At 43.8% G+C, this 26,875-nt stretch overlaps 1 protein-coding gene across 2 annotated transcripts in view; it reads left to right on the plus strand.

Moving 5' to 3' along the window:
* SKIP (Shal K[+] channel interacting protein) overlaps nucleotides 1–26,875 on the plus strand; it is a 791,488-nt gene that overhangs the window by 753,122 nt on the left and 11,491 nt on the right. For both annotated transcript variants that reach the window (XM_065223860.1, XM_065223861.1), the window contains exons 11-13: nucleotides 4,935–5,101; nucleotides 5,767–5,848; nucleotides 23,009–23,512. In XM_065223860.1, coding sequence (XP_065079932.1) covers nucleotides 4,935–5,101; nucleotides 5,767–5,848; nucleotides 23,009–23,512 — 753 coding nt within the window. The remainder of the gene's footprint in view (nucleotides 1–4,934; nucleotides 5,102–5,766; nucleotides 5,849–23,008; nucleotides 23,513–26,875) is intronic.

Below are 26,875 nucleotides of genomic sequence, written 5' to 3' on the forward strand. Positions count from 1 at the left end.
CGTGTAAATCGGTGAAATCGTTTATTTAAAAAATCAAATTAAATTTCTTTTTCAAGTTCAATTAGTATAAAATTCAGGAAAAATATTCAGTTAGGCTTCCGCTTTTCCAAATCCGAATTGCCGGGCCTTACGCTTTACCCCTACCATCAGATTTTGTACAGCCACCTTGTCCACCTTCTTCGCCGCAGAAAGCCAGTTTGCCTTGAACTGCTGCTCGCCCTTAGCAGTTTTTTTGGTCTTCTTTAGGTTCCGCTTGACAATAGCCCAGTATTTCTCAATTGGGCGGAGCTCTGGCGTGTTGGGAGGGTTCTTGTCCTTGGGAACCACCTGCACGTTGTTGGCGGCGTACCACTCCATGGCCTTTTTACCGTAATGGCAAGATGCCAAATCCGGCCAAAACAGTACGGAACAACCGTGTTTCTTCAGGAAAGGCAGCAGACGTTTATTCAAACACTCTTTCACGTAAATTTCTTGGTTGACAGTCCCGGAAGCTATGAAAATGCTGCTTTTCAAGCCACAGGTACAGATGGCTTGCCAAACCAGATATTTCTTTGCGAACTTTGACAGTTTCATGTGCTTGAAAACATCTGCTACCTTTCCCCTTCCTTTTGCCGTATAAAACTCCTGTCCCGGAAGCTGCTTGTAGTCGGCTTTGACGTAGGTTTCGTCGTCCATTACCACGCAGTCAAACTTCGTCAGCATCGTCGTGTACAGCCTCCGGGATCGCGCTTTGGCCGTCGTATTTTGTTTATCATCGCGATTTGGAGTCACTACCTTCTTGTAAGTCGATAGTCCGGCTCGTTTTTTGGCTCGATGCACGGTTGTAGACGATACACCCAGCTTATTTGCGGCATCTCGGAGAGAGAGGTTAGGGTTTCGCTTGAAACTACCGGCAACTCTCTTTGTCGTCTCAGCGGCTTCCAGTTTTCGATTTCCCCCCGATCCAGACTTCCTGGCTGTCGACAAACGTTCCCCAAACACTTTAATTATATTTGTAACGGTTGATTTGGCAACTTTTAGCGATTTTGCCAACTTTGCGTGCGAGTAGCTCGGATTTTCGCGATGCGCGAGCAAAATTTTGATACGCTGCTCTTCTTGCTTGGACGCCATTTTGACAACTGAAGAGTGAATTCCAAAATCAAAATAGGAGCAACATTCTACACACACACACCTTCAAAATGAGGGGTGTTCAGGTTTTTTAAATGCAAAATTGAAAGAAATACGTCAAGTTGAAATTGACCAAATTTTGACCGTATCACCCTTTACCAGCGTTCTCTGGAAAATGGTCGGACGATGATTAATCTCACCAATACATTCGGGCCTACAATTCCACACCTTCTATAGAGGCCATGTTTAGCCTTGATAGCTAGCTGCTTGCGGGAACTGATGACCTCGACAAATGTCCAAATAATACTCTTAACAAATTTATGGTGGTCCTGAAAAGGACCGTTTTGTAGTGATGGTTGAGGAATGCTGAGCTGAGCACGACGAGCTACTGATTCCGATCCTAGCCTAGCGGTGGGACTTCTTCCTCCTTTTCTATGGTTACTCATATGAGCTCTGCAGCTCGCAGCTTGCAGGTAGCCTTTCGTTGTTGTTGTTGTTGTTGATGAAAGCACTCCAGCTACTGCTGCTGCAGCTGGACTGGACGCCGCCACTTACGGTGATTGAATGAGCACCGTTCAGTGGGACCGCATCGAATTCGATTTTTAAGTCTGTGCTAGGGAATGCGCTGTTTTCAGACATTCGGTGATAATTTTGATCACCATTGCAACAGTTGGACATTTGGTATTTTTCAATAGTGACCTATTGAAAATTAACTAAGTATTCATTTAAGCAGACGGGTAGATAATTTTTTTTTGTGAAATTTGAAGTAAAACAAATCCTAGCTAGTTCTGCATGATGATTTTGTTGATAAAATCATTTATTTGTTAAGTCGCCCGGAACTACCAGCTGACGATTTGTTTTTAATGATAACTCCTTACTTGAAAACAGGCAAAAACTGCTTTTTCATGGTATACAGTGTGATAATTCAATAATCAATAAATTATCTCAATATTTAGTGGCTAACCATTCATAAATTTTGGTAACATACAAAAAATTCTATAATCCCCATTTAATTTCATATGTAAGCGCCGATTGAAACAATCTTTTTGACGTCACTACAAGGGTGATTGATTAAACGAAAGAAACGAATCGTGCGGAATGCAAGCCGAGGAAAAACTAATTGCACCAATTTATTCAGGCCTACAATTCCACACCTTCTATAGACAGGTTGAGCCTTGATGGCTAGCTGCTTGCGGGAACTGATGACCTTGACCAATGTCCAAATAATACTCTTTAACAAATTTTTGGTGGCCCTGAAAAGGACCGTTTTGTAGTGATGGTTGAGTAATTCTGAGCTGGGTGTTCAACACGTATGAGGCTATCGAGCTGTATGTCGTTTGGAGCGAGGGTGACACGCTTGGCATAGATGACCGACCCGCAGCGACTCACGAAGAGCTACTGATTCCGATCCATAGCATAGCGGTGCAGCATCTTCCTCCTTTGATGGTTGCTTATGTGGGCTCTGCAGCTCACTGCTTGCAGATAGCCTTTCGAGAACAATTTTCAACGCCACACGCCGAAAGCACTGCTACTGCTGCTACTAATTTCGACGACCGAACACCACCACACAGTGGTGTGGTCGTTGGGAGCGTGTGGTTCTGAGTATAACGATGAGTGTGCAAAATATTACGCAAATCCATCCTCCCTATTCGCACGCGCCCGAGGATCGGAGGCGAATGCCACTTCGAGTTGTTTCGTCTACTTACTACTCTCTGACGACTGTGCTGGGGAAGCAGCATATGCATGTAGGTAATTGGTGGATTTGTTAGTTAATACGACGCTGCTGGACATTTACCAGTGTTTCAATAGTTTCTTGTTGAAAATCAGCATGCGTAGCCATATTTCTGATCGATTGGTGATAAAATTATTGAAATTGGACCGGGGGCAGCTGAGTTATTAACGTTCAAAATCTTTCTTAATTTGTTACATGTTCCATTTTCGGTTTTCACAAATTGTACCCCCATATAGAAATCAAAGACGTAGTCCTACGTCAAAAGTTGAAACTAATAAGATGATAAATGAACATCGTTCGGATTCGCCAACGCAAACCAACTAAATGAACAGGTAGGGGAAATTCTCCTCTACCCGATTGTGTGATAGGTTTGCGAATGTATGTTTTGGTTCGCGAGAAAATGGCCTTACAAGGTTTGTTTACAGGCCTTTTCAATTGTTGGTCTTGATATCTAGATAGAGCTGGAATTAGGGCGTAACAGCTTTTGTAAACAATCGCTTCTCTCGATGGTTTTTCGAAAGGCATGACTATCCCTGGCAAATCAACATTACCATCGAATAGGGGAAGACTTCCCCTACCGGATGGATAAGTTGGTTTGTGTAGGCTCCAGAAAGTATGTTTTGTGCAGAATATGTAAAAAGGAGGGACTTTGAATGCTAATCTAAATGCATATATAGAGGTACCAGACATGTTTTGTTAGAACATGTTAGGTTCTCTGTTTTGTAATCTGTAAAAGGGAAATCACAAATTGGTTCTGAATATGGTGATGAGTGTGCAAAATGTTACGCAATTGTATCCTCCTTCGCACACGCTCGAAGATTGGAGGCGATTGCCACTTCAACTTGTTACGTCTACTAACAACTCCCTGATGTCAGTATTGGGGAAGCAGCAATGCTACATCGACATGTTTTATCTAGAAACGATTCTCTGATGACTGTGTTGGGGGAGCAGCATATGCATGTACGTAATTGGTGGATTTGTTAGTTATTTCGACGCTTTTCGATAATGCTTGACATTTACCACTTTTTCAATAGTTTTTTGTTGAAAATCAACAGTCTAAAGCATTGTTATCGATTTGTCGAAGTATTGCTGATTGATTGGTGATAATATTTTTGAAATTGGTCCAGGGGCAGCTGAGTTATTAACGTTCAAAATCTTTCATAATTTCGTTACATGTTCCATTTTCGCTTTTCCCAAAGTGTACCCCCATATAGAAATCACAGATTTGTTGTCGATATTCAGTGTCATGACGAGAATTTTAAAACTTGAATTTACATCAATTCAATGCTATATTTTTGTGAGTATCGCAGAATATCCTACGCTTCACAGGTAGAGATTTCAGTTAGTCCGAAATCTAAACTAAAAACCTTGTGATTAACGATAGAAAGTGAGTTGTAGTCTTCAACATAACACAACAGAATGTCCAACGCTGCTGCTTTTCCAAATCCCGTGCCATTTCCACTCAACCTTTTTAAACTGTTTGTTTTGTTGAAATATTTCTTGTTTGCCGCCTGAATTTCTCCATTGATCCTTTTTTTTCCCACGCTGAAATCTATTTGAACCGACAATCTAAGGGCTTTAATCCGGTTTTTCTTTCCTCTTGCACGTAAATCGATTTGGTATACAAAAAATTGTCTTCGTCTGTATCCGTTTGTCGATGGATTTCCGCTTTTGGGTGTGCGTCCCGAATGCTCCGACTTGTTGACAGAGACACTGCCGAAACGTCTAGCCGGTATTTCGGTTTTCCTTTTTTTTGCCATCGTCGTGAGTCGCCTGCAGCGGACACGGAAATAACCCGTATAATGATGGACGTCCTTCGTTTTCACCGGGTTTTCTCCGGGATTGGGCGTGCGAATGCCGCATGGTCGAGGGAATTTTTAAAACCCCTTCGGGACCGGGATAAATCACAAACAGATGGGGTTCAAGGCAAAATAAGCTTAAGAGCCTATCGCAGCCGGATCAGTGTACGGGCAAGGCAGATTATTGCATTATAGGGGGCAAATTTGTTCGAATTTTCCGACCCATTTCACCATGAGAAGAAGCTTGCAGGAGAGTGATCTAATTTTAACACAATTTTGTTCTATTCCCATTCCAGGGCGGTCGAGTTTGCTACACGTCGAACGGTCGCGAAGGACAAGGAGTGATATCGTTGCGATCCGCCGGTGACATATCCATTCCCCAACGAGGCCCCATCCGACGAGGGCTGATTGTGCCGCAGCAGCCACCAAACCCACCGACCATCATCCCGCTCAAACATGCGAGGTAAGCCGATCTATTTGTTCGTAGGTACCTACCTCATCATCATAATCATCCGAATGTAAACAATTATTTTGAAAACAGCCATCTTTCCTCATAACACTCACCGTAATCGCGAATTAGCTCATTATTGCTTTTTAAATCTCCCGACATACGGGAAGGTGGTAGGCCGTAAAACAAGCGAGACCCAGCAGACCGGCAGAATCTGGCTGTAATTATAATTTTACAATAAATTTAATCAGTTTAACATAAATTTCAATTAGGTGCCAGCGGGAAATTTTCCACAGGCCGCCATAGTTAGCACTTCCGAGTGTATGAGTGTTTGAATATTAGTGGCCCCGGCCGTTAAACGATTTCCGCCTCCGCAATAAAACACCTAGTTGGAAAACCGACGAGCTTGGCAGGAGTCGCAGGCGTAGATAATGATTAAATTTTAATTTAATTTCCACCAGCCGAGACGAGGTGCCGGCTGGCGCTGGTGAGGCCGCGTCGTTATCGTCATCGTTTCCATCTATATAACCCATTTACAGCAAGCATCGTGAAGGTTGGCCCGCAGTCATAATCATATCATCATCATTATTGTAAAAATTCCTAGAATCGTCTTCCGGTGCTTGCCGTCGTTGTCGTCGTCCTTTTTAACCATCGCTGGTGTTATCTCTTTCTAATTTCAGATCCCACGACCGGGAAAGTGGAGACTACGCCGGATCGATATCGGATCTGCACAGTGTTACCTCACGCCTCAGCCAGGTTTCGGTGAGTAGCTATGTTTACGAAATGGTTGTGCTACTTGTTGCTGTGGACCAGGGTCTCAATTAAAAATAATGACTAAATCGTCCGGTATGGCCTGTTTACAATTGCGCAACCAACTAGCACGAATTTCAGTTGCTCCTGAAATGTCATGCTGGTAGATGCCAACGTTACACCAGCACAGATGTAAACACCCCAATCTACAATCTGGTCTGAGCAATCTGGCTAGAGGATTTCGAACTAAACTGTATTTCAACTGACTCGCCAAGCAACGTTGCTGGAGATGGCTGGCTTCCATCTAGTAAAAAGTTGACAACGCCGATGGTTGAGTTCCAGCCAAGGTCGTTGGAACTTTTTGAGCCGACAAATCTTTGTTCTTTAAGGTTGGATGTGCCCGATGCTAACAAATTTAAAAACTACAAGAGACAGTCCTATGGGATTGTATGCAATGGTGACGTAGGACTACGTGGTCTTAAATATAATCAAGATGGTGTTTCAATATGATGTCTGTGTTTGGGAAACAATCACTAAATGAAATTTTGATTGCCTTTCTTTTTGCACACGCCAGCAAGCTACACAGACTCCTCCCATCATGAGTAGTTTGCTATCAAGTAGCGACACTGGCTCCTCTCCTTTTGCGTAGTTTGGCAATGTCAACACCTTGAAAGCATAGGGAAATTAACGAGTTATTAACGAAACAAAAATTCGATTAAGAGAATCGATTGATATCACTTGCACCCCTGCTTCCAAGTTTGGTTACAAGACTATAACTCTGGAGAGCATTTTGTGTAATCGTGTGGTTCTGAATATGGACAATCAGGCACAGATAAATTCTATTTCAACTCTTTACTGTAATCAACTTGGTGGTGATTTAACCTCCGAAACCGTACAGAGGGCGTCCCTATCGTTTCAAAGCGTAGACGGCATCCATGGCCACTTACGCTTGGCGTGTTCAGACGATGGCGGGCTTGGTAATACCCTGGGTGTTATAATGAAGAACCTTGCGATGACGCCTCCTTTACCAAGTCCTTTTCCTCCTTTGCCACGACCAGTCATTCTTGCTTGTTAGGTAGAAGAGTGGACTACCTAACCTGCCACCACCTTCCTACTGCTGCTATTGCTGCTTCTGCTGCCTGCTCACCACGCCGTTCGAAGCGAAAGTAAAATTCTTCTTTATTTTGATTTGTTATGTGGTTTACAATTGCTAATACAGGGCAAGAGGTTAGCCAGAAGGGCTCTTCATCTTTGGTGAACTTTTTGATTTTGTGTTGCACATGTTATTTTTTACTGTGTAATGTTTTTCAATTTTCTTCTTGTGAAGTATGTTGTTTGAATATATTAATTTGTTATTCTACCTACTCAACCTAACTTAACCTAACGATCCCTGACGATCTGTTGATCGGATCGCCTACAGCAATCTCTGAACCTTGCGATGGAGTCAGCTCTCCGTAACTCCAGTGTCTGAAGACCAGCCAGGCGGTGGACCTCAGAATTTCTAGTCCGCGGGGGACTGTTAAGGAGCATCCTGAGGATCTTGTTTTGGATCCTTTGGAGTTTGAGGTGATGGCATTTGGCGCAACTCTCCTAGATTGGCATCCAGTATTCTATTACAGGAAGGATGATTTGTTTGTAGACAGCAGGCTTATTTTTCAGGGACAGGGTAGACCTCCTGTTAATGAGTGGATACAACGATCTTATCAAGATGTTGCACTTGGTTTTGGTTTTGTCAACGTGCTCCCTGAAAAGAAGCTTGCTGTCTAGTGTTAGCCCGAGGTACACGACCTCTTTGGACCTTTCCAAGCAGATCTTATTATTTTCAGACGGAACAAGTCTGGGAGATTTTGAGTGTGGAAAGATGATGACCTGGGTCTTTGCCGCGTTGATACGGATCTTCCAGCTGTTGAAATATTCAGGTGTAGGTGATGGATGTGTCATCTGCGAACAGAGACAATGATCCACCATCAGGGAGAGCCGGCATATCGGAGGTGAACAGGTTGAATAGAATGGGGCCAAGGATGCTTCCTTGTGGAACCCCGGCACCGATGTTGAAAGCATCCGATGAGATGCCATTCAGAGAGACTCGGAACGTCCTGTCCGATAGATAGTTGTTTATTATCTTCACTAGGAAGATTGGACTACCATACTGCTGCTATTTGAACACCAGGCCATCATGCCAGACATTGTCGAACGCTTTTTCAACGTCCAACAACGCCATGGCAGATGTTTTCGAAACAGACTTGTTCCGTCTGAGAATGATTGTTACTCGAGTCAGCTGGTGGACGGTCGAACGACCTTTCCGAAAACCAAACTGTTCCTCGAGTAAGATGTTGTTTTGTTCGGCAGATGTTAGGAGCCGGTGGTAGACTGCTCTTTCGAACAGTTTTGATAACCCTGAGAGAAGGCTGATTGGTCGATAACTTGAAGGAAAGGACGGATCCTTCCCAGGTTTCCGAATCGGTATGGCTTTAGCTGACTTCCAACACGAAGGGAAGTAGCCAAGTCTGAGGCACTGATTAAAAATGAGTTCCAGATTCAGGATGTTGTCGAAACCTGGGACCTTCATAATTTTAGATGATTTGATAAAGGCCTACAGTTCGTCAGCCGTAATCTCAGATTCCTCTGGAAAAATGTCAGGAATCTGATGAAGATTGGTTGCATTTTCAGCAACCTCAGATTCATGAGGGCTGACGATGTTTTGTCCGAGATTATGGGAGCTGACGAAGTGGTTGACCTATCGCGGCAGCCTTCTCTTCAGGAGTTTTCAGATGAACCACTGGGTCGCCGGGACGATCTAGTGGGGTCAGTGGTGGAATGGGTCTTGGCTTATTTTTAAGGATTTTCGTTAGTTTACAGAAGGGCTTTGCAAAATCTTGATTTCTGAGGTCCACCATCCTGGCTTGGATGGTTTTTGTAAGACAATTGCAATGGGTCTTCAAGACACGTAAACCAGAACGCTGGTATTGCCATCGGATTGAGTTACGGAGTCTGATGAGATCTTTGGTAATTCTATCAAGGTTCAGAGTATTGCTCACCTGTCTGGATACTGGCACGTGTTGTTCCTTGGCTCGGGATATTGCCTCCTCGATGGAATGCAGACATCGGTCAACGTCTTCAGGCGTCTCCGGAAGGACACCGTAGTCAACAGTGGAGTCGACACAGTGTTGGAACTGATCTCAGCTGACACGATGGTAGTTGCGTCGGGAAGCTTGGATTCGGTTGACGGATGAGCCTGCTTCGGCCACCACCGGATAGTGGTCCGAACTCAGCTCCTGATGGGTCACAGGTAGCGAGATGTTGTCTCTCATGTTGCTGATGAAGATGTCTATCGTGGAGTGAAGGCCAGAACGGTTCAACCGGGTGGAACAGTCCGGCGCTAATATGGTGTAGCGAGCCTCTTGCAGGTCGTCGTTCAGAATGGTGCCGTTTTGGTTGCGTCGACTGTTCCCCCAAGCCTGGTGTTTGGCGTTCAGGTCGCCAGCGATGATGTACTTTTCGCGCTGTCGACTTAGTTTGATGATGTCCCTCCGCAGGTCTGCTGCCGACCCGTCCCTGATGGTGACTTGCTTGGGGCAGTAGGTCGCAATGATGGTGATAGGGAGACTTATATCCCAAAAGCTTCGATGGTTTTTAGCTGGAAGCTCGGCAGAAGCCGACAGCAGATGTTTCTCCTTACAGCAATGGCCACTCCTCCTCCCCCGGAGCTGGTTCGATCAAGTCTTAGAAGTCGGAAGGCAGGAAGGTAGATGTTTACCTCCGGTTTCAGGTGGGTTTCGGTGATAACGGCAATGTCGATGTTTTGTTTGTTGAGGAAGACAACGAACTCGATGATCTTGCTCTTGAGCGAGCAAGCGTTCCAGTTGGCGGTTTTGGTGGTTTCACGGTCCATAACTGAGCTGGTCGGATTTGTTCTTGATGGTGTTGGCAATGTCGTGCATCTTGAGGAAGATGATCATTAGTTCCGCTGCGGTGAACCACGAACCATCGTTGATTTCTGGCTGCGGTAGGGACGGTCCATCCTGACACCAGTTTAGCCCAGGGGATGTGGGGAGATCCTGCGGCTGTGGAGCCACGGTCGTCTATTGGCCTGAGTTTGCAGGGACTCTGGCAGTTTGAACTTGAGCGGTGGCCAATCGTTGATTGAGTGGCAGCGGTGGCAGCACTGTAATCGGTCATCAAGGTATCGGTGGGAAGTTCTGGTCATTAATTTCCGACACTTTCTTGCGGTTTCTCGTCGATGCTTTCTTCCGGATCTCGATGTTCTCGGTGTGCTTCGGGTAGGCCTTGCTTGTAGCTTTGTGATTAGCACCGCAGTTGGCGTAAATGGGATCGGCTTCATCGAGTCTGTCGCAGGCATCGGTTGTGTGTTGTTTGCCACACTTGATGCAGCGGCTGATCATATGGAAATTCTTCGTTCCATGCTCGAATAGCAGGTAGTTCGAACATTGACCGCGATTGACCGGCTTGTACCGCGCCCACTTCACCACTATGTTGAACAGGATGCGGATGCCCTGGAGATCCATCAAAGTTGTTGAGTTCTTCTCAAGGTGAACCAGGTATAGTTGGTCACGGTACTTGACGGCCTTGCTGTGGCGAGCCATCTTGTGAATTTGGACCGGCTTCAGTCCATCAGCCACCAGCTCTTCCAAGAGGACGCCTGTGTCCATGTCGTATAGTCCGCGCAGGACCACCTTGAACGGCTTAACAGCCTCGATGTCGTGGGAGAAGTACTCCACCTGTGATTGGTCCAGTATGGTCTTTATCGGCTTGTAATATTTCAATGCTGGAACCATTAGTTTGTATTCTTCCGTGCACATTTTTTCTCGTAATCCGGGAGGGAAGCCCTTCACGTAGAAGGGCGGCATTCTATCTTTCTTCGGCGGTCCTGTTGTTTCCGTCACCGGTTCTGCACAGTCCATCAGAACGAAGAACCGATTGTTGTCGAGCAGCTTCTTCGCAGCTGTCGCACTGTCACTGTTGTCTTCAGGCCTAGACCATTTCCCGGGATTGCCGGCACTCGCACCACCACGCGATTTTTTACCCATGGCTGGGTTAGCGAGAGCGTCACTATTCAACGCGAGAAAAAACGGAACAACGCAATCGAGCGAACGAAGAGAGCGAGAGTAAAAACGTCGACTGTACTGCTCAACAGTCTGGCAGCGAATGAAACAATATAATGAGTTGAGGCTAGACAGCAGCGCTCTTTTATATCTTTTCAGATTAAACCAGAATGATGTGCAACCAAGTGGTACTCGATTATGACGACTGGGGTTTGGGAAGAACGTTTATTTCATGAAAACAAAATAACAAAATAATCAAATAGGGGAATTTACGTATTCTCGTCAATCTAAGCAGCGTCTGCACTTCTACTAGCATTTTCTCAGCGTCACGCACATATATGATGTGTCTGTTTGTTTACATTCATCTGCTGCTTGCTTCTCTATCCATTCCAATCGACAGAATTTTTCAAAACGTTTTGAAAGCGTTTTTACAACGCTCCAAACTTCTCAGGTGAGTGTGACTATTGTCGGCAGCCTCTTTTTCTTCGGCAACCTTCCCATTAGAACTGCGTGTTAACCAGCTGTTCTATTATCGGCAACTCGAAATCAACCCCATTTTGTAGTGCGTATGCTTTATTTGAAGAAAAATGTAGCATTACTGGATTGCTCGATCGTTCAAATATAATCAGATTGAAGCTGAAAGGCTAAACAATCGTTTGGACACATTCAGGGAAGTGCGTTGATGGGAAAACATAGTGAAATTAACGTTTAAATTTAGGTTGCCGAAAACAGTCAATGGGTGCCGAAGCCAACATTTACCCTATCACTTTTTATTTGTACATTGGACAATGCTTGACATTTACCACTTTTCATTAGTTTCTTGTTAAAAAAAAAACAGTCGATTCGTAGAAATATTTCTGATCGATTAGTGATACAATTAATAAAATTGGTCGAGGGGCAGCTGAGTTATTAACGTTCGAAATCTTTCATAATTTTGTTACATGTTCCATTTTCGGTTTTCGGTAGCTTCCGGGGCTTCTGTTCTTCACCGCCCAACACAAGCTTGATGTTCCGGAGGAAGTAAGGAAGCAGAAACTTACAAAGTTTGCCAATAAATACATGATTTGGCAAGCGATCTGCTCATGTGGCAAACGGAGTGCGCCGTTCGTGACTACAGGGACTGTAAACGGCGAGATCTACCTCAAGGAGTGTCTACAGAAGCGCCTGCTTCCTCTGTTGAAGCAACACGAGGGCCCTACGATCTTCTGGCCGGATCTAGCTTCGTGTCACTATTCAAATGTTATCCTGGAGTGCTACGAAGCCAACGGGGTCACTTTCGTACACAAGGACATAAACCCCCCCTCCAACGCACCGGAACTAAGGTCCATCGAAAAAAAAACCGGGCTATTATGAAGCAGGCACTACGGAAATATCCCAAGGAGGTCAAATCTGAGGAAGGCATGAAGAAAAAGGGTTTCCGTACAGAAGAAGCTGCAGCCAGATGTTGTACAGAAACTAATGAGTGAGTGGAGTTAAGTGTAAGGTGCGAGCGTACGGTTATGGTATTGGATCGGTCAACTAGGGTAATTTTCTACAGCATTTTTTTCCGTGATGCAATTTGATGTGGGACACCCTTTATTAAGTAATCGAAAGTTTGTACTCAAATATTCCTTCCATTGAATTCACTTATTAATTATTGAAAGCAGAAGAATCCATGACTCAGACAGCAGCATGTAAATTGAACATACCACAACAGTTCCTATATCATCGCACTCTCACAATCCGCAACAAAATTGAATTACATCAGCAGAATAAATAGAACCCATTTCCACTGCCACAGTTCCACCGACAAACAGGTCCATTGCACTTTCTCATCATTAGTGTAATCAAAAGTGTAACTGCGTGTTCTCGCCTGCTTAGTGCTTCGTTAATATTTATAAAGCAGAAACACAAGAAAACGGCAACATCACTCACCGGGCCCGGTGTCCGCCGTCGAAACAAACGCGATGAGATGTCCTTCCACGAAGTGTGCGCTCACCGGGGGATGAAGGAGCAATGAAAATGGAAAGAATAAAAAGAGGATGCTCGCATCCTATGATAATATTACACTTCGAAACTCCAGGGAAACTTGCCCCTTCCCGTCGCCGTGGACTGAGCGCCACTGGGACCCGTCTGTCTCGCGAACGCCATCAAGGATAATGATATCGTTTATTAAGTTGATAAAGGACGATAACGACGATGATGAAGAGATGCTGAATGGTAGATAAGGTTGATTACTTGATTTCAGCTTTTTCGCGTGCTCGCGAGGTGTTGCTCCACATTTTCCCTTCCCGATAACCATTCAGCTGGGTAATGGGAAAATTAAAGAGGGGGGCGCAGGGGAATATAATAGAATAACAGAGCCATTGCCAGCCCGAAAGAGTCACCGACTGCTGCTTTTCAGGTGACCATGCAGCACTGTCTTCATCTTCTATAACTGGGTAGCGAAAATGTCTTCTGTTCTCAGCCAACACTGTCAAAGCAACCATCCAAAGAGAATTCATTTCAATGAGGGATGCCGAATCGGAAATGGGCTTCATTTTCACTCTTCATTGAGGATAATAATATGATTTTTATGGCATTAATTAAAAGCAAAACGCCTTCTTCGCGTCACTTCTGGAAATAATCTGCCGCCTCTCAAGTGTACCACGAAGCGGAAGGTATATATACTCAGAGATTAGCAGCTGACGTTGTCTCCGCAAGGCCTTTTCCGTACTTCGCCGTAGAAGCTACTTCTGAGGAAGAATGAAGAAATTTGCATTTATATTTGCTTCGCTTCGCAGAGGCGTAAGGATCGTATTATTCCTAAGATTAGAAAAGGAAAGAGCATGTATCCGATTAAATGATTAGTGAATATGGCTGCCGCCGGTAATGGGTGCTCGATCCGAGCGAAGAGGCAAGAGCAAACATTGAATTCAATTGATTCCTTAATCGGAATACGAAATGAGGTCAAGTTGATTGGAAAAAGGACGACCTAAGGGGGGGCATTTGCTGGATTGAGGAAAGATGAATGCCGAAGATATCCGCTTTTCCTATTTACGAAGAATAAATTGTTCAACTAAGAAAGCAGCGGCACCGGCGGTGTAGTGGTAGGCGTGATTGCTTCTAACTCAGCAGGCCTGGGTTCAATCATAACATCTCACATATAAAGAATAAATTTACTCGCTGTGCTTTTTCCAAATAAGAAACATTGGCTCCATATAGTAGCTCAGGGTATTTCCGTTGATATGGTTCATAGTTTTTAAATAGTATGTGTTACATATTTTACAAAAATATTAATAAGCCATTTTCTTTTTTTCGCCTTTTTGAAAAGGCACTCAAACCATCACTTATTACATGTATTTCCGATACAGCCATCACAAATTCAATGTTGTATTCTTATTGCTTATGAAGTTTCCTGATTATATACTCATTCAAAGTTTCATATTCAAAGAACTAAATTGTTTGAGTTTCAATCATTTTTTTCTACATTCATCGAGCATTATCAAAGTAACCCCAAATCAATGTACTGAAATTAGGTCACAATTCTAAAAAAATAGTGCAAATGCTTTAATTTTCGTTCAACATATTACTAACGAATTAACTCTTGGATCCTCAGTACTTGTTTTAAAAATATAAAATTTGAAAAACAGTCATTGCTGTAAAAAAATATTTAGAATAAACTTTAAAAGACAATCAATGTTACGTCGTTTACAGTACTATAAATTCACTACACTAAGGTAAATTATATGAATCCTTACAAATTTAAACAATAAATAACACCAACATCCAGCAAGGCAATCTTCGTTACCGATCTTCGCATAGTACCTCCTTTGGTCTACACGATAGCTTGACGTGTTCTTCCATCAGGTCCTCGAATAACTTGCTCCACTCGTCCCCTGGTCCAGTCGCTTTGTCTTCCATCATCGGTGATGAGGACCAAGTCACCAATCCCGATCTCCCTCGTCACTTCTTCGAACCACTTTGGCTGCCGACGAATGACTGGCAGATATTCTTTCAGCCATTGTTTCCAGAAGATATCCAGTAGCTGTTGGATATCACCCCACGCTTTCAGCAGATTCTGCTGCTGATAGTGAATATTCCGGCTTGGTTCCGTGACTCCGCTTGAACTCCCAAGCAAGAAATGGTTTGGAGTCAGTGCTTCGGATTCATCCGAGTCTAACGGAAAGTACGTCAAAGGCCTAGAATTCACTCTACAACCAAAGACCCAAGTCCTTCCTCGTCAAGTTTCCTATCCCCGTAAGCTTCACCCATCGCGGCGATGCACTTCTTCACGCTCGCTCTTCCTTACTTCACCAACATTGGAACGAAATTGTAGAGTCCGACGAAACTGAATGGATGGCTGCAGGCTACAAGACGAGCTGCTGGAATTTGAGCCTAATGAGGAATATACGGCCGAGCTCTGGGAAGTTTCGGTGTTCGAGTACCAACACTCACGGCTGCATCTTCGCAACAATGGTTTTCAGTCGAGGGATTTCAAAATGCTGACGGATCTCATTGACTACGGTTTCCTGGTTCACATGTTTATGCTTCTGGTGGTACATATCTACCACGAGTGTTTTCACTTCACTTTTTCTGTGAAGAATCACCGGATACCGGACATGGTACGATGTTACAATGCGCCCGCTCTGTCGCATAACTCAATATTCATCCAGAAAAAAAATACGGTGCGATGTAGCCTCTTCCATTTTGGGAACCCTTCGAACTGAAGGACATACTTCTACGGAAAGTTGAATAGAGCAGAAGGTCGAATTTCCTCCATTTGGACGGTAGATAACTCTGGAGGAGTCGGCCAGTATTATTCCGGTTACATTAGGAACTCTGGTACAGCAAACCATACAAGCTTTTTGTAAACAAACCTTCTTATGCCATTTTCTCGCTACCCATATGCCACCCACGCAAACCATCAATATCACCCGGTAGGGGAAACTTTCCCCTTCCCGATGATGTCGTTGGTTTGCGTGAGCGACCCTCGGTTGGCGAGAAAAGGGCCTGCAAAAGTTTGTTTACAAAAAGCCTGGCTCGTCGGTTGCGGGCATCCACAGCATTCCGAGTACCCTCTCAGCGTGTTCCTTGTCAACCAGGTTGATGTTCTTGTTTCTATCTGTCCCTGGCTCTCCCAGAAATTTCAGCACTGGATCGCCGTTGGCATTCCAATTCCTAAGAACGAAGCCACCATTGCGATGAACTAAGTGCACTTCTGCAACAATATGCTTGGCTTCCTCTTCATCCCCGAAGATAGTCAAGATAGTCGTCGACGTAGTGGTTGTCTACTATACGTTGAGCTGCACGAGGATACTGCTGCGAGTTCTTCTTCTTCTTCTCCTTCTTCTTCGCATTTCTCAACTTAGTGTTCTAGATGCACTTCCACAGTTATTGATTGGGAGCTTTCGATGCCTGTACTATTTTTGCATTAGTATACTAATTGAGTGACAAGTACAATCATACTCTTTGCCCAGGGAAGTCGAGAAATTTTCCAACCCAAAAAATTTCTAGGCCAGACCGGGAATCGAACTCAGCCACTTCTAGCATGGTCTTGCTTTGTAGCTACGCCTTTACCGACTGAGCTAAGGGAGGCCCCGCTGCTAGTGCTCCTTGGCATTTATTGGGTGTTTACACCTGTGTGGATTTGCTAGCGGTAGAGTACTAGCCAGCTAGCACGATTTTCAGTTGGTCCTGAAATTTCATGCTGGTAGACGCTGATGCCGTGTTTCGTTACGCTGGGTCCTTTTTTTCACAGTGCTAGTACACTAGCGCTAGCAAATCTGCACAGATTAAGTTCTTTAAGAAATGCGCTGAGGCCGTTGGGCAGGTTGCTCCAAACGTAGCTTCGTCCATAATGTAGGCTACCGGAGGCAGTGTGGGATCGAAACGAAATATAAATCGTAACGACTGCTTATCGCTTGCTATCATCAAGATTTGATGAAACATTTCTTGGGTGTCTGCACTGACTGCAAAGTGGAATTGTCGGAAGCGGAATAGAACGGCTGGAAGAGCGGTCAATTGGTCGGGTCCCTTCAGTAGATGACTGTTTAATAAGACTGATGCAAAATTTTATATTATCGCTCTACAGTGTTCAAACGGTTTCAAATCGGGTCCTCCGAAAGTTTAAACTGATTTGATAAGAAACTGACTTGGCACAAACCATAATCATAAGACATCAGTGACTTGGATCATTAATAATTTTTGTTCCTTACATTTGATCGAAAAGTGACATTTTTGGTGAATTTTGAGATTGATATGAACCGAAATTATTGTTTTCTCATAGTAATTTCCATATAAACTACAAATGATTTGTACCAAGTCAGGTTCTTACTAAAGGAGTTCAAATTTTGGGAGGATATTCAGGACCCAATTTAAAACCGTTTGAGCACTGTGGAGCAAAAATTTCAAATTTTTTTTTCCTTTGGTTTTTTTTCCGTGCTGAGCACTAATGCTACCGACGCCAGGGAGGCAGCTCCCACCCTGGACCCTACCTATCGACCCATCAACTCATGAACCGGGGACCAACGGCTTTACTTCCCATCCGAAGGAAGGCGTGACCAGAGATGTTATGCCTCAGAACATCCCGGCGGTGCCGACTGGGATTGAACCCAGGCCTGCTGGGGTGAGAGGTAATCACGCTTACCACTACACCACCGGCGCCGCTAATGTCAGACATTGTCGAACGCTTTTTCAACGTCCAACAATGCCATGGCAAATGTTTTCGAAACAGACTTGTTCCGTCTGAGAATGTTTGTTACCCGAGTCAGCTGGTGAACGGTCGAATGACCTTTCCAAAAACCAAACTGTTTCTCGAATAACAAGTTGTTTTCTTCGGCAGAGTTAGGAGCCGGTGGTAGACTGCTCTTTCGAACAGTTTTGCTAACCCTGAGAGAAGGTTGATTGATCGATAACTTGAAGGAGAGGACGGATCCTTCCCAGGTTTCCGGATGGGTATGACTTTAGCTGACTTCCAACACGAGGGGAAGTAGCCAAGTCTGAGGCACTGATTAAAAATCAGTGCCAGATGGTTGTAGAACCTGGAACTCAAGTGTTTGAGTTCCAGATTCAGGATGTTGTCGAAACCTGGGGCCTCCATGTTTATAGATTATTTGATAAAGGCCAACAGTTCGTCAGCCTTAATCTCGGATTCCTCGGAAAAAATATTGGGAGTCTGATGGATGTTGGTTGTGTTTTCAGCAACCTCAGCTTCGTGAGGGCTGACGATGTTTTGTCCGAGATTATGAGAGCTGACGAAGTGTTGACCTATTGCGGCAGCCTTCTCGTCAGGAGTTATCAGATGAACCACTGGGTCGCCGGGACTATCCAGTGGGGTCAGTGGTGGAATGGGTCTTGGTTTATTTTTTAAGAATTTTGGTTAGTTTCCAAAAGGGCTTTGCACAATCTGGGAAAGAGCGGTTCCTGTTAGCAAAATCGTTATTTCTGAGGTCCACCATCCTGCCTTGGATGGTTTTTGTTAGGCGATTACAGTGGGTCTTAAAGACAGGCAGACCAGAGCGTTGGTACTGCCTTCGGATGGTGTTACGGAGTCTCATAGGGTCTTTGGTAGATCTGTCAAGGTTCAGAATGCAGACACCGGTCAACGTCTTCGGGCGTAGGGAAGCTTGGAATCGGTTGACGGATGAGCCCACATCGGCCACCACTAGATAGTGGTCCGAACTCAGCTCCTGGTGGGTCACAGGTTGCGAGATGTTGTCTCCCATGTTACTGACGAAGATGTCGATGGTGGAGTGAACGCCAGACCGGCTCAAGTGGGTGGGAGAGTCCGAAGCTAATATGGTGTAGTGAGCCTCTTGCAGGTCGTCGTTCAGGATTGTGCCGTTTTGATTGCGTCGACTGTTGCCCCAAGCTTGGTGTTTGGCGTTCAGGTCGCCAGCGATGATGTACTTCTCACGGCGTCGAGTTAGTCTGATGATGACTCTCCGCAGGTCTGCTGCTGAGCCGTCCCTGATGGTGACTTGTGTGCAACAGTAGGCTGCAATGATGGTAATAGGGCCGACAGGAGTGGAGACTTCCACACCGACCGCTACGATCATCTTCAGCTGGAAACTCGGTAGCAGTCGACAGCCAATATTTCTCCTTAATGCGATAGCCACTCCTCCTCGGCAGGAGCTGGTCCGGTCTAGTCTTACGAACCGAAAATCGGGGAGGAGAACATTTATCTCCGGGTTCAGGTGTGTTTCGGTGATGACGGCGATGTCTATGCTATGTTCATTGAGGAAATCAACGAACTCAATGATTTTGCTCTTGAGCGAGCAAGCGTTCCAGTTGGCTATTTTGATGGCTTCACGGTTCATACTTTTGCACGAGGGTCATAACTGCACGAAGCTGTTCAGGTAGTGTCTTGGTGGTGCGTAAGATTATGATCACCTTAGTAACGAGGATCACTAGTTCTTTGCTTGTGGGTGGAGAATTTTCTTCTGACTCACCTGACACAGCACGGGCGTACGATAATCCCGGAGCAGTAGAGCCTCAGTGAGGCGATGCTGAACTGAATGGTGGCTGGCGCCTGCTTGATCTGATGTTGGATTCGCAACGGGTGGGCGGTGGTTTAGTGGGAGCGGTGCTAGGTTCGGGACCATACGACGAGCCGGAAGTACAGGAAACGTGTCCTTGTTGACAATAGGAGCACGATTATTGCGGTGGCGACCAGGTTGGTTCCTCGTGAACGCCTGTTGTCGGATCTGGATAAAGGTCGCTGGGACATCTCCTATCGCTGCCCAGATGCTTGGAATCACAGTTCACGCACTTAGGTTCAGCTTCTTCTTCTTTCTAGCAGGCGGTAGTATTGTGAGCCCCAGGACATTTGCCACAAAGAGCCTTTATGTGACAATTCTTCGTACCGTGCCCAAATGCCAGACAATTAGTGCACTGTGTCACGTCACGGTGCCGAGGGCAATACTGCTCCCACTGAATCACGATGTTGAATAGCGCGCGAATCTGCCACAGAGCAGCAACACTGGTGGAGTCCTTATTGAAGTGTACCAGGTACAACTGGTCCTGGAATGCACTGGTTTCATCACGTCTCGCAATAGGAAAAATGTTGATTGGTTGCAGATGAAAGAGTTCCAATTCCGCTTTAATCTCCGCAACAGCGAGATTTGGAAGAGAACGGATCACCATTTTCAGTGGTTTTCTTCCAGGAACGTCGTGAGTGTAGAACTCAAACCGGTTCAGGTGAAGAAAAGGGCCAACAGCGTTGTAGTCCGCAAGCGTTGAGCACAAGATTTTGATCCCCGTGCTGCACAGCTTGAACAGCGGATGTATTTGATTTTTAGCCAGCTCATTCCTGAGCAAAGCGAGTTCCTTCGTCGAGGGGAACAGTGAGGGCAATTTTCCCGTTTCTCAACTGGATCTACATCTGCTGCTTCGGGGAGTGCCGAGAACGGATTACTCTGAAGCAACCTTTCCGTGTGGTTGCTGGCACCAGCTTGCTTATGCATCCACACTTTGGCGACCCATCACCTTTTGTTTTTTCAACGGGTGAGTGGAGGCATTCAATTGTTGCTCCATTACCGCCGATTTAGCGACTGCCACAAGAGAGGCGAGAACTGACGACACGTTGCTAGCCCAAGCAAAAACTCTCGACGGGTACCACGACCAAATGACCGACTTAAAACACCGAACTACTCGAGAGAGTGAGCGAAAAGAGGGCCGGAATGTACAGCTTGATGGTCAAGCAGAGAATAGTTGCAGGAAGAAAACGATTTGGCAAGCGTTTTTATTATCGCTGCTTTTCTCCTCCCTTCCTTTCATTGGTGAAATGGTGAGCGATCAACCGAGCATTGAGCTTGATCATGTGAGCATGCGCAATGTGTCGTTTGTTCGATGTGCGCTCTATCGTTGCGTCCGTGTTTAGGATTTTTCGTTATGTGTCTGAATTTTGATTTTTTTCAATGTGACCCCCAGTATGGAAATTAAAGACGTAGTCTTACGTCATACAAAGATTAGAGTAATTTCAGAAGAAGCGAATAACTTGAGATGTTTAAAAAAATTCAGAATAGAAATTTATGAATTTTTTAGAAGCATTCCCAGAGATCTCTGGTACAAGTTCAAACGGATTTTTTTTTAAAGTTTAACTTCGAGACACTCTAGAAAAGTCATGAAGTTGTTTTTGCACCAAAAGTTTTGTAAAATGGTCTTGCCTCGGTGTACCTTATATTTTGAAAACATTTTAAAGAATGTTCTGAAATTCTTGGGAGAATTTCAAGGAATCATGCATGAGAGGAAGATTTACAGAAATTTTTGACATCATGTCACAGAGAATTATAAGGTGAATTTCAAAGGAATTCGGAACAATTGTTAGAAAAAGCTCTGAGGATAAATTAACGGTTTTTTTTAAATCCCGAAGAAAGTTCAAGAGTATTTACAGTTCAAGCATATTTATAAAGAGTGAACCATGGTTAATAAGAGGATTTCACCAAGAGAATTCTAAAGTTTATTCAATTAGAAATTTTTGAGTTTTCAAAATTAGGGAGGCAAATTGAATTCATTTTTTAAAAGAATTAGAATTAGAATATCGACATAACTGCAAAATGGTTCTTTTGCAGAAATTCTTTTTAAAAATATAAGGCAAATTAGAAAGGAATACCAATGAAAACTTCAATGTTCATCTAGGGCAGTGGTTTTCAGGCTGTACTTTGTCGCCAAACCTGTAATAAATGGTGTTACTCTTAATATTGATATATGGGTCATTTCAGCTCAAGTGGGTACATAATTTAAAAAGTTGTGGTCGATGCACCGATTTGAGCCAAAAATTAGCCAAAATGCTTATTTTGGTATGCTAAACAAACGGCTTCTTCTGGGCTACAACCCTGAATTTTCGAGATTTTTAAAAGTTTCAACTTTCAGAAGAGATTACTCCACAACCAAATAAGCTATTCATGATCTTAGAACGTTAGAACGTCAATTTGAAGGTTTTTTAAATGTAAATTCTTATAGATGTACCCACATTTTGTTTTTGTTGGAGTAACTACAGTAAACAGACTGATTACCGGCAGGTATCCATATTGTCAAAAAATGGCCTATTATCAAAATGGGCGGGATTTTTTATTTCTTTATATTTTGGGCTCAAATTTTCACCACACTTTGGAAAGCTCTTCTGCTTGATGTATTTTCGGAAACCTTCAAATTGACGTTCTAAGATCACAAATAGTTTATTTGGTTGTGGAGTAATCTCTTGTGAAAGTTGAAATTTTTAAAAATCTCGAAAATTCAGGGTTGTAGCCCAGAAGGATCTAGGCACTTTAGAGCAAAATCAAAAAAAATATTTGCTCAGAATGCCAAAAGAAGCGTTTTGGTCAAGTTTGGCTCAAATCGGCGACATCGACCACAATTTTTTTTTAAATTCTGTGCCCACTTGAGCTGGATTGACCAATATCTGAAATTGGCGTTTCGCTGTAGCTTTCGGAGCCTATTCCGAAGCTATTGGGTGACCACTAGATATGTCGCTCTACTGGTTTCTGTTCCTATGAAGGATTGGAATCTTCCCCCGCTGTCCCGGGATCAGCGAAATAACTTAGTCATTCTGGTCAGTTGGCATCGTGTTCAGATTGTCTATAACATTCTCAATGTTTTGAATCGTTCTGCTGAAATGAGAGATTGGTCACGCTTAACCTAAACAGATATAAAAACATATAATTTGAGGTACCTATTCCAATAAACCCTTTCTATATAAATTAAATACAATACCTTTAACGAGCTGCGATAATGTGAAGGCAAAGCAGAGTTTTTACGATTCCCTACTAGCAACCAAATGCTTATGATTTTCCTTTTCCTCCATCATTTATTTTCCCCCATGTAGTAACGAGCTTCATCTCGTTCGTTCGTGAAACAGTTTCGCTGGGAAAAATATTATAATAAAATTCAAATAATGATAATAAATTTATCTCTTCATTTATCATCGTACATTTCCTTCCGCCCCCATGCCGAGTGGAAGAAAGTAAACGATCCCATATTCCCAGATCGTCGTCGCTTACATTGTTCCCAAACCAGCAGCAACAGCAGCAATACAAGTAGCACAATATTTCGCCTGGCCGCAGACTTCCTTCCCTGCGAGAAGCGGCGAAGAAGGCGACATTTGTTATATGTACTTATTCTTCCTTCTTCTGCTTTCCCTCACATACAGATTGGCACAAATAATTGCACTGCCCGCTATCGCACACTCAGTGGTGGCCTGGGAGATGAATCGCCCTCGCCATCGCCGACGCCGTCCTCCGAGTACGACGACATCCTGCTGCAAAAGCAACTGGCAGCGGCACACCAGCATCAGCACCAACTGCAAGTCGGGGACCATCACTTACACCAGCAGCAGCAGCACCATCAGAATGGGGGCAGTGGAGGGAGCTCCGGGATCGGCAGCCAAAGCGGTCAAAGCGGGACCCTCGGGACGCTCGGCTCCGGGAGTAATGGCTCCGGGGGAATCGGAAGCGGCGGAAGTGGAAGTGGAGGAGGAGGAGGAGGAGGAGGACTGGGAGTCGGTGGTGGCAGCGGTAGTACAAAGAATGGAGTCAACAATCTCAAGAACCTGAAGGCAGCCAAGAATCGGAACAATCTATCATCGTCGCTGGCGGCAGTGGCGTCGCACAATAAAAATTTAACGATAAGTCAACAAATAGCTTTAGTACATCATGTAAGTAGCCCTGACGCTTCCAGTTCTGTCGTTTTCTTTCTTTTCTGATCCTGAACTTCTTGATTTGACTTATAGCGCTTTTCTTGCTTCATTGCGAGGATTTATTGCAAGGTTTTTTTTTTCACCCCCGCTTCGGTTGAGTTGACATCCTTTAATAGTGCAAATTTTCCACCTTTCGTCCCAGGAATTTGACTTGTTACGTTCTCCACGGGCAGCCCCTTCTCAGAACCTTTTTTTGTCCACTCTGATAATGAATTTCCTTGCTAGACGGTTTCCTGACTTGGCAGCTGTTGCCGCTGCCTGGAGAAGATTGAATCCAGTGGCACCATGGGGACAGGGGGGATGTTGTAAGAAGTTTTCCATCCTTGCCCCGGGGTAAAACGAAGAGCGAGTAAAATTTTCTTCTATGCAAATTTTTTATTTTTTCCTTCATTTGGTTCGGTAGGTCGTCTTCTGAGAAAATCTAACAGAGTGATGAAATAACGAGATGACTGTTGTCGCTTGCACTCCCCCGTCGTCGCACGTCATTGCAGTTCTGTTCCTAAGCATTTTTTATTTATTTTTATGTAATTGCATGTGACGCAAAATGGTTTTTGGTAACTTGCCCGGTGTCACTTGGAATATGTTCAGTTGTGGTGATTAAAGAGTCATTATCTGATGCATTCCTCTGGGACACTTACGTAACGAGTCTGAGCTTGGCTGTGCAAGCGGTTAGCGTCCTGACTTGAGCGAAAAGTCATCTTGCGACATATCAAATCTCATGAGAATTCAATAATAAGACTTGGTCCAGGATCTTAAAGTCCTAGAATGTTTAAAATATTTTCTATTCCAGAGGCTTGGTGTTGTCTGAGATTTATAGAATGTCGCTGATTCGACCTTTTGTCACTTTCACATTTTGTCCTACAACCAATTCTTACTTCTCCTATCGTCGCTAGCCTCTTTGGCTACATCATATTGATTATCCAGTCAACATAAATCACCGGAAGCTGCATTCGGAAATCTTTGGCGGAAGTTAACAATTTGTTAGAAGGGTTCAGGATAGATTCAGGTTTTTGTTTATGAAACAGGTGGCTTTGCAAAATTTTATTTACTGCATAAATTTGGAATTATTTAAGATACTAGAAAATTACTCGAGTGCATTTGCATTTGGGGAAATCGATGTAATGTCGGCCTAAATGCCCCCAATATGGGCCCATACATAAATTCAGCAATCGACACAATTTTCAATAGTGACCAAAACATCCATGAGTACCGTCCCAATGATGCGTTCATCTAGATAAAATTGATAAATAGCAGATTTTAAGCGATGGGCCCAATCTTAGATCCATAGGCCAACATTAGAGTCATTTCCCTATTTGGCATCTAGTCTAAGCCTTTTGAAATATGGTCAATGCCGCTGTTCGACAAGTTTCAAGAAATGTCAGATCTGTTTTTAGAATGTGCCGTCTCAAATCAGGGCTCGATCAATTTTTATAAGAAGTTTTACGCATTTTCCAAAACTGCATACTATTTTAATTATTTTATTGTTTTTCAGTTCCAGTACAACAATTGTAAAAAATATACATACACTGAAACCTGCGTATACAAAGTCTTTTTTTACGCAGTAGGTATTCAATTTACGTCCCTCTTTTTACGAAGTAAATCCCAAATAACGAGGTTTTTTTTGTGATTTTGGGAAACTGGGATATACTGTGAAATACCCCACAATATGGGTCTTGTTGGAATCGAAGTGACGTGTAGGGACCGGAAATCGATGTGACGCTCTTTGAAATCCAAGATGGCGGCTTCCGGCTACATGAAAACATGGAAATTCTGTGAAATACCCCACAATATGGGTATTTTTGGAATCGGAAATCGGTGTCTGACGCCATTTCAAAATCCAAGATGGCGACTTCCGGTTACATAAAAACTTGGAAATTCTGCCAAATACCGCACAATATGGGTATTTTTGGAATCGGAGTGACATTTAAAGACCGGAAATCGATGTCTGACGCCATTTTGAAATCCAAAATGGCGGTTTCCGGTAACAGAAAAGCTTGGAAATTCTGTCATATACCCCACAATATGGATATTTTTGGAATTGGAGTGACGTGTAAGAACCGGAAATTTATGTCTGACGCCATTTCGAAATCCAAGATGGTGGCTTCCGGTTACAGAAAAATTGGCAAATACCACCATATCACCCCGATTCTTAAGATACCCATATTGTAGGTTATATAACATTATTTTTATGTTTTTATGTAACCGGAAGTCGCCATATTGAATTTCAAAACAGCGTCAGGCATGGGTTTTCAGTCCTAATAAGTCACCCCGATTCCAAAAAAACCCATATTGTGGAGTATTTGACAATATTTTCCAGTGTTTCTGTAACCGGAGGTTACCATCTTGGATTTTGAAATGGCGTCAGACATGGATTCCCGGTTCTCACAGGTCACCCCGATTCCAAAAATATCCATATTGGTGTGTATTTAACGGTATTTTTCTGTTTTCCTGCAACCGGAAGCCGCCATCTTGTATTTCAAAATGGTGTCAGACATCGATTTCCGGTCCCTACGCTTCACACCGATTCTTAAGATACCCATATTGTGGGTTATTTAACATTATTTTTCTGTTTTTATGTAACCGGAAGCCACCATCTTGGATTTTGAAATGGCGTCACACATCGATTTCCAGACCCTACACGGCATTCCGAATCCGAAAATACCCATATTGTGGGGTATTTGACAGATTTTCCATGTTTTCCTGTAACCGGAAGCCGCCATCTTGGATTTCAAAATGGCGTCAAACATCGATTTCCGATCCGTACACGTCACTCCGATTCCAAAAATACCCATATTGCGGGGTATTTGGCAGAATTTCCAAGTTTTTCTGTAACCGGAAGCCGCCATCTTGGATTTCAAAATGGCGTCAGACATCTATTTCCAGTCCCTACACGTCACCCTGTTTCCAAAAATACCCATATTGTGGGGTATTTGACAATATTGGCAAAAACCTCTTTTTACGAAGTAAATCCCAAATAACGAGGTTTTTTTTTACGAACTAATTCGATTTACGAACCCCCGTTTTGGTTCGTAAATGGAGGTTCCAGTGTACTATTATTGAGGCATATTATTAAAAATACTATGGACCATACACACATCCCAAGTAAAGGGTGTCCCACATGAAATTGCATCACGAAAAAAACGCTGTAGAAAATTACCTAGTTGACCGATCCTTTTCAAACTTTCAGGCAATAAAATATAACCCATTAGTAAGCTTTTGGCATAACCGTACGCTCGCACCTTACGCATAACTCCACTCATTAGGTTCTGTTCAACATGTGGCTGCAGCTTCTTCTGTACGGAAACCCAGTTTTTCTTCATG

The sequence above is a fragment of the Ochlerotatus camptorhynchus genome, unplaced genomic scaffold (genome assembly GCF_037179485.1).
Source record: "Ochlerotatus camptorhynchus isolate MF236.1 unplaced genomic scaffold, CSIRO-AGI_Acam_v1.1 ptg000200l, whole genome shotgun sequence".
In the NCBI taxonomy this organism is placed as follows: domain Eukaryota; kingdom Metazoa; phylum Arthropoda; class Insecta; order Diptera; family Culicidae; genus Ochlerotatus; species Ochlerotatus camptorhynchus.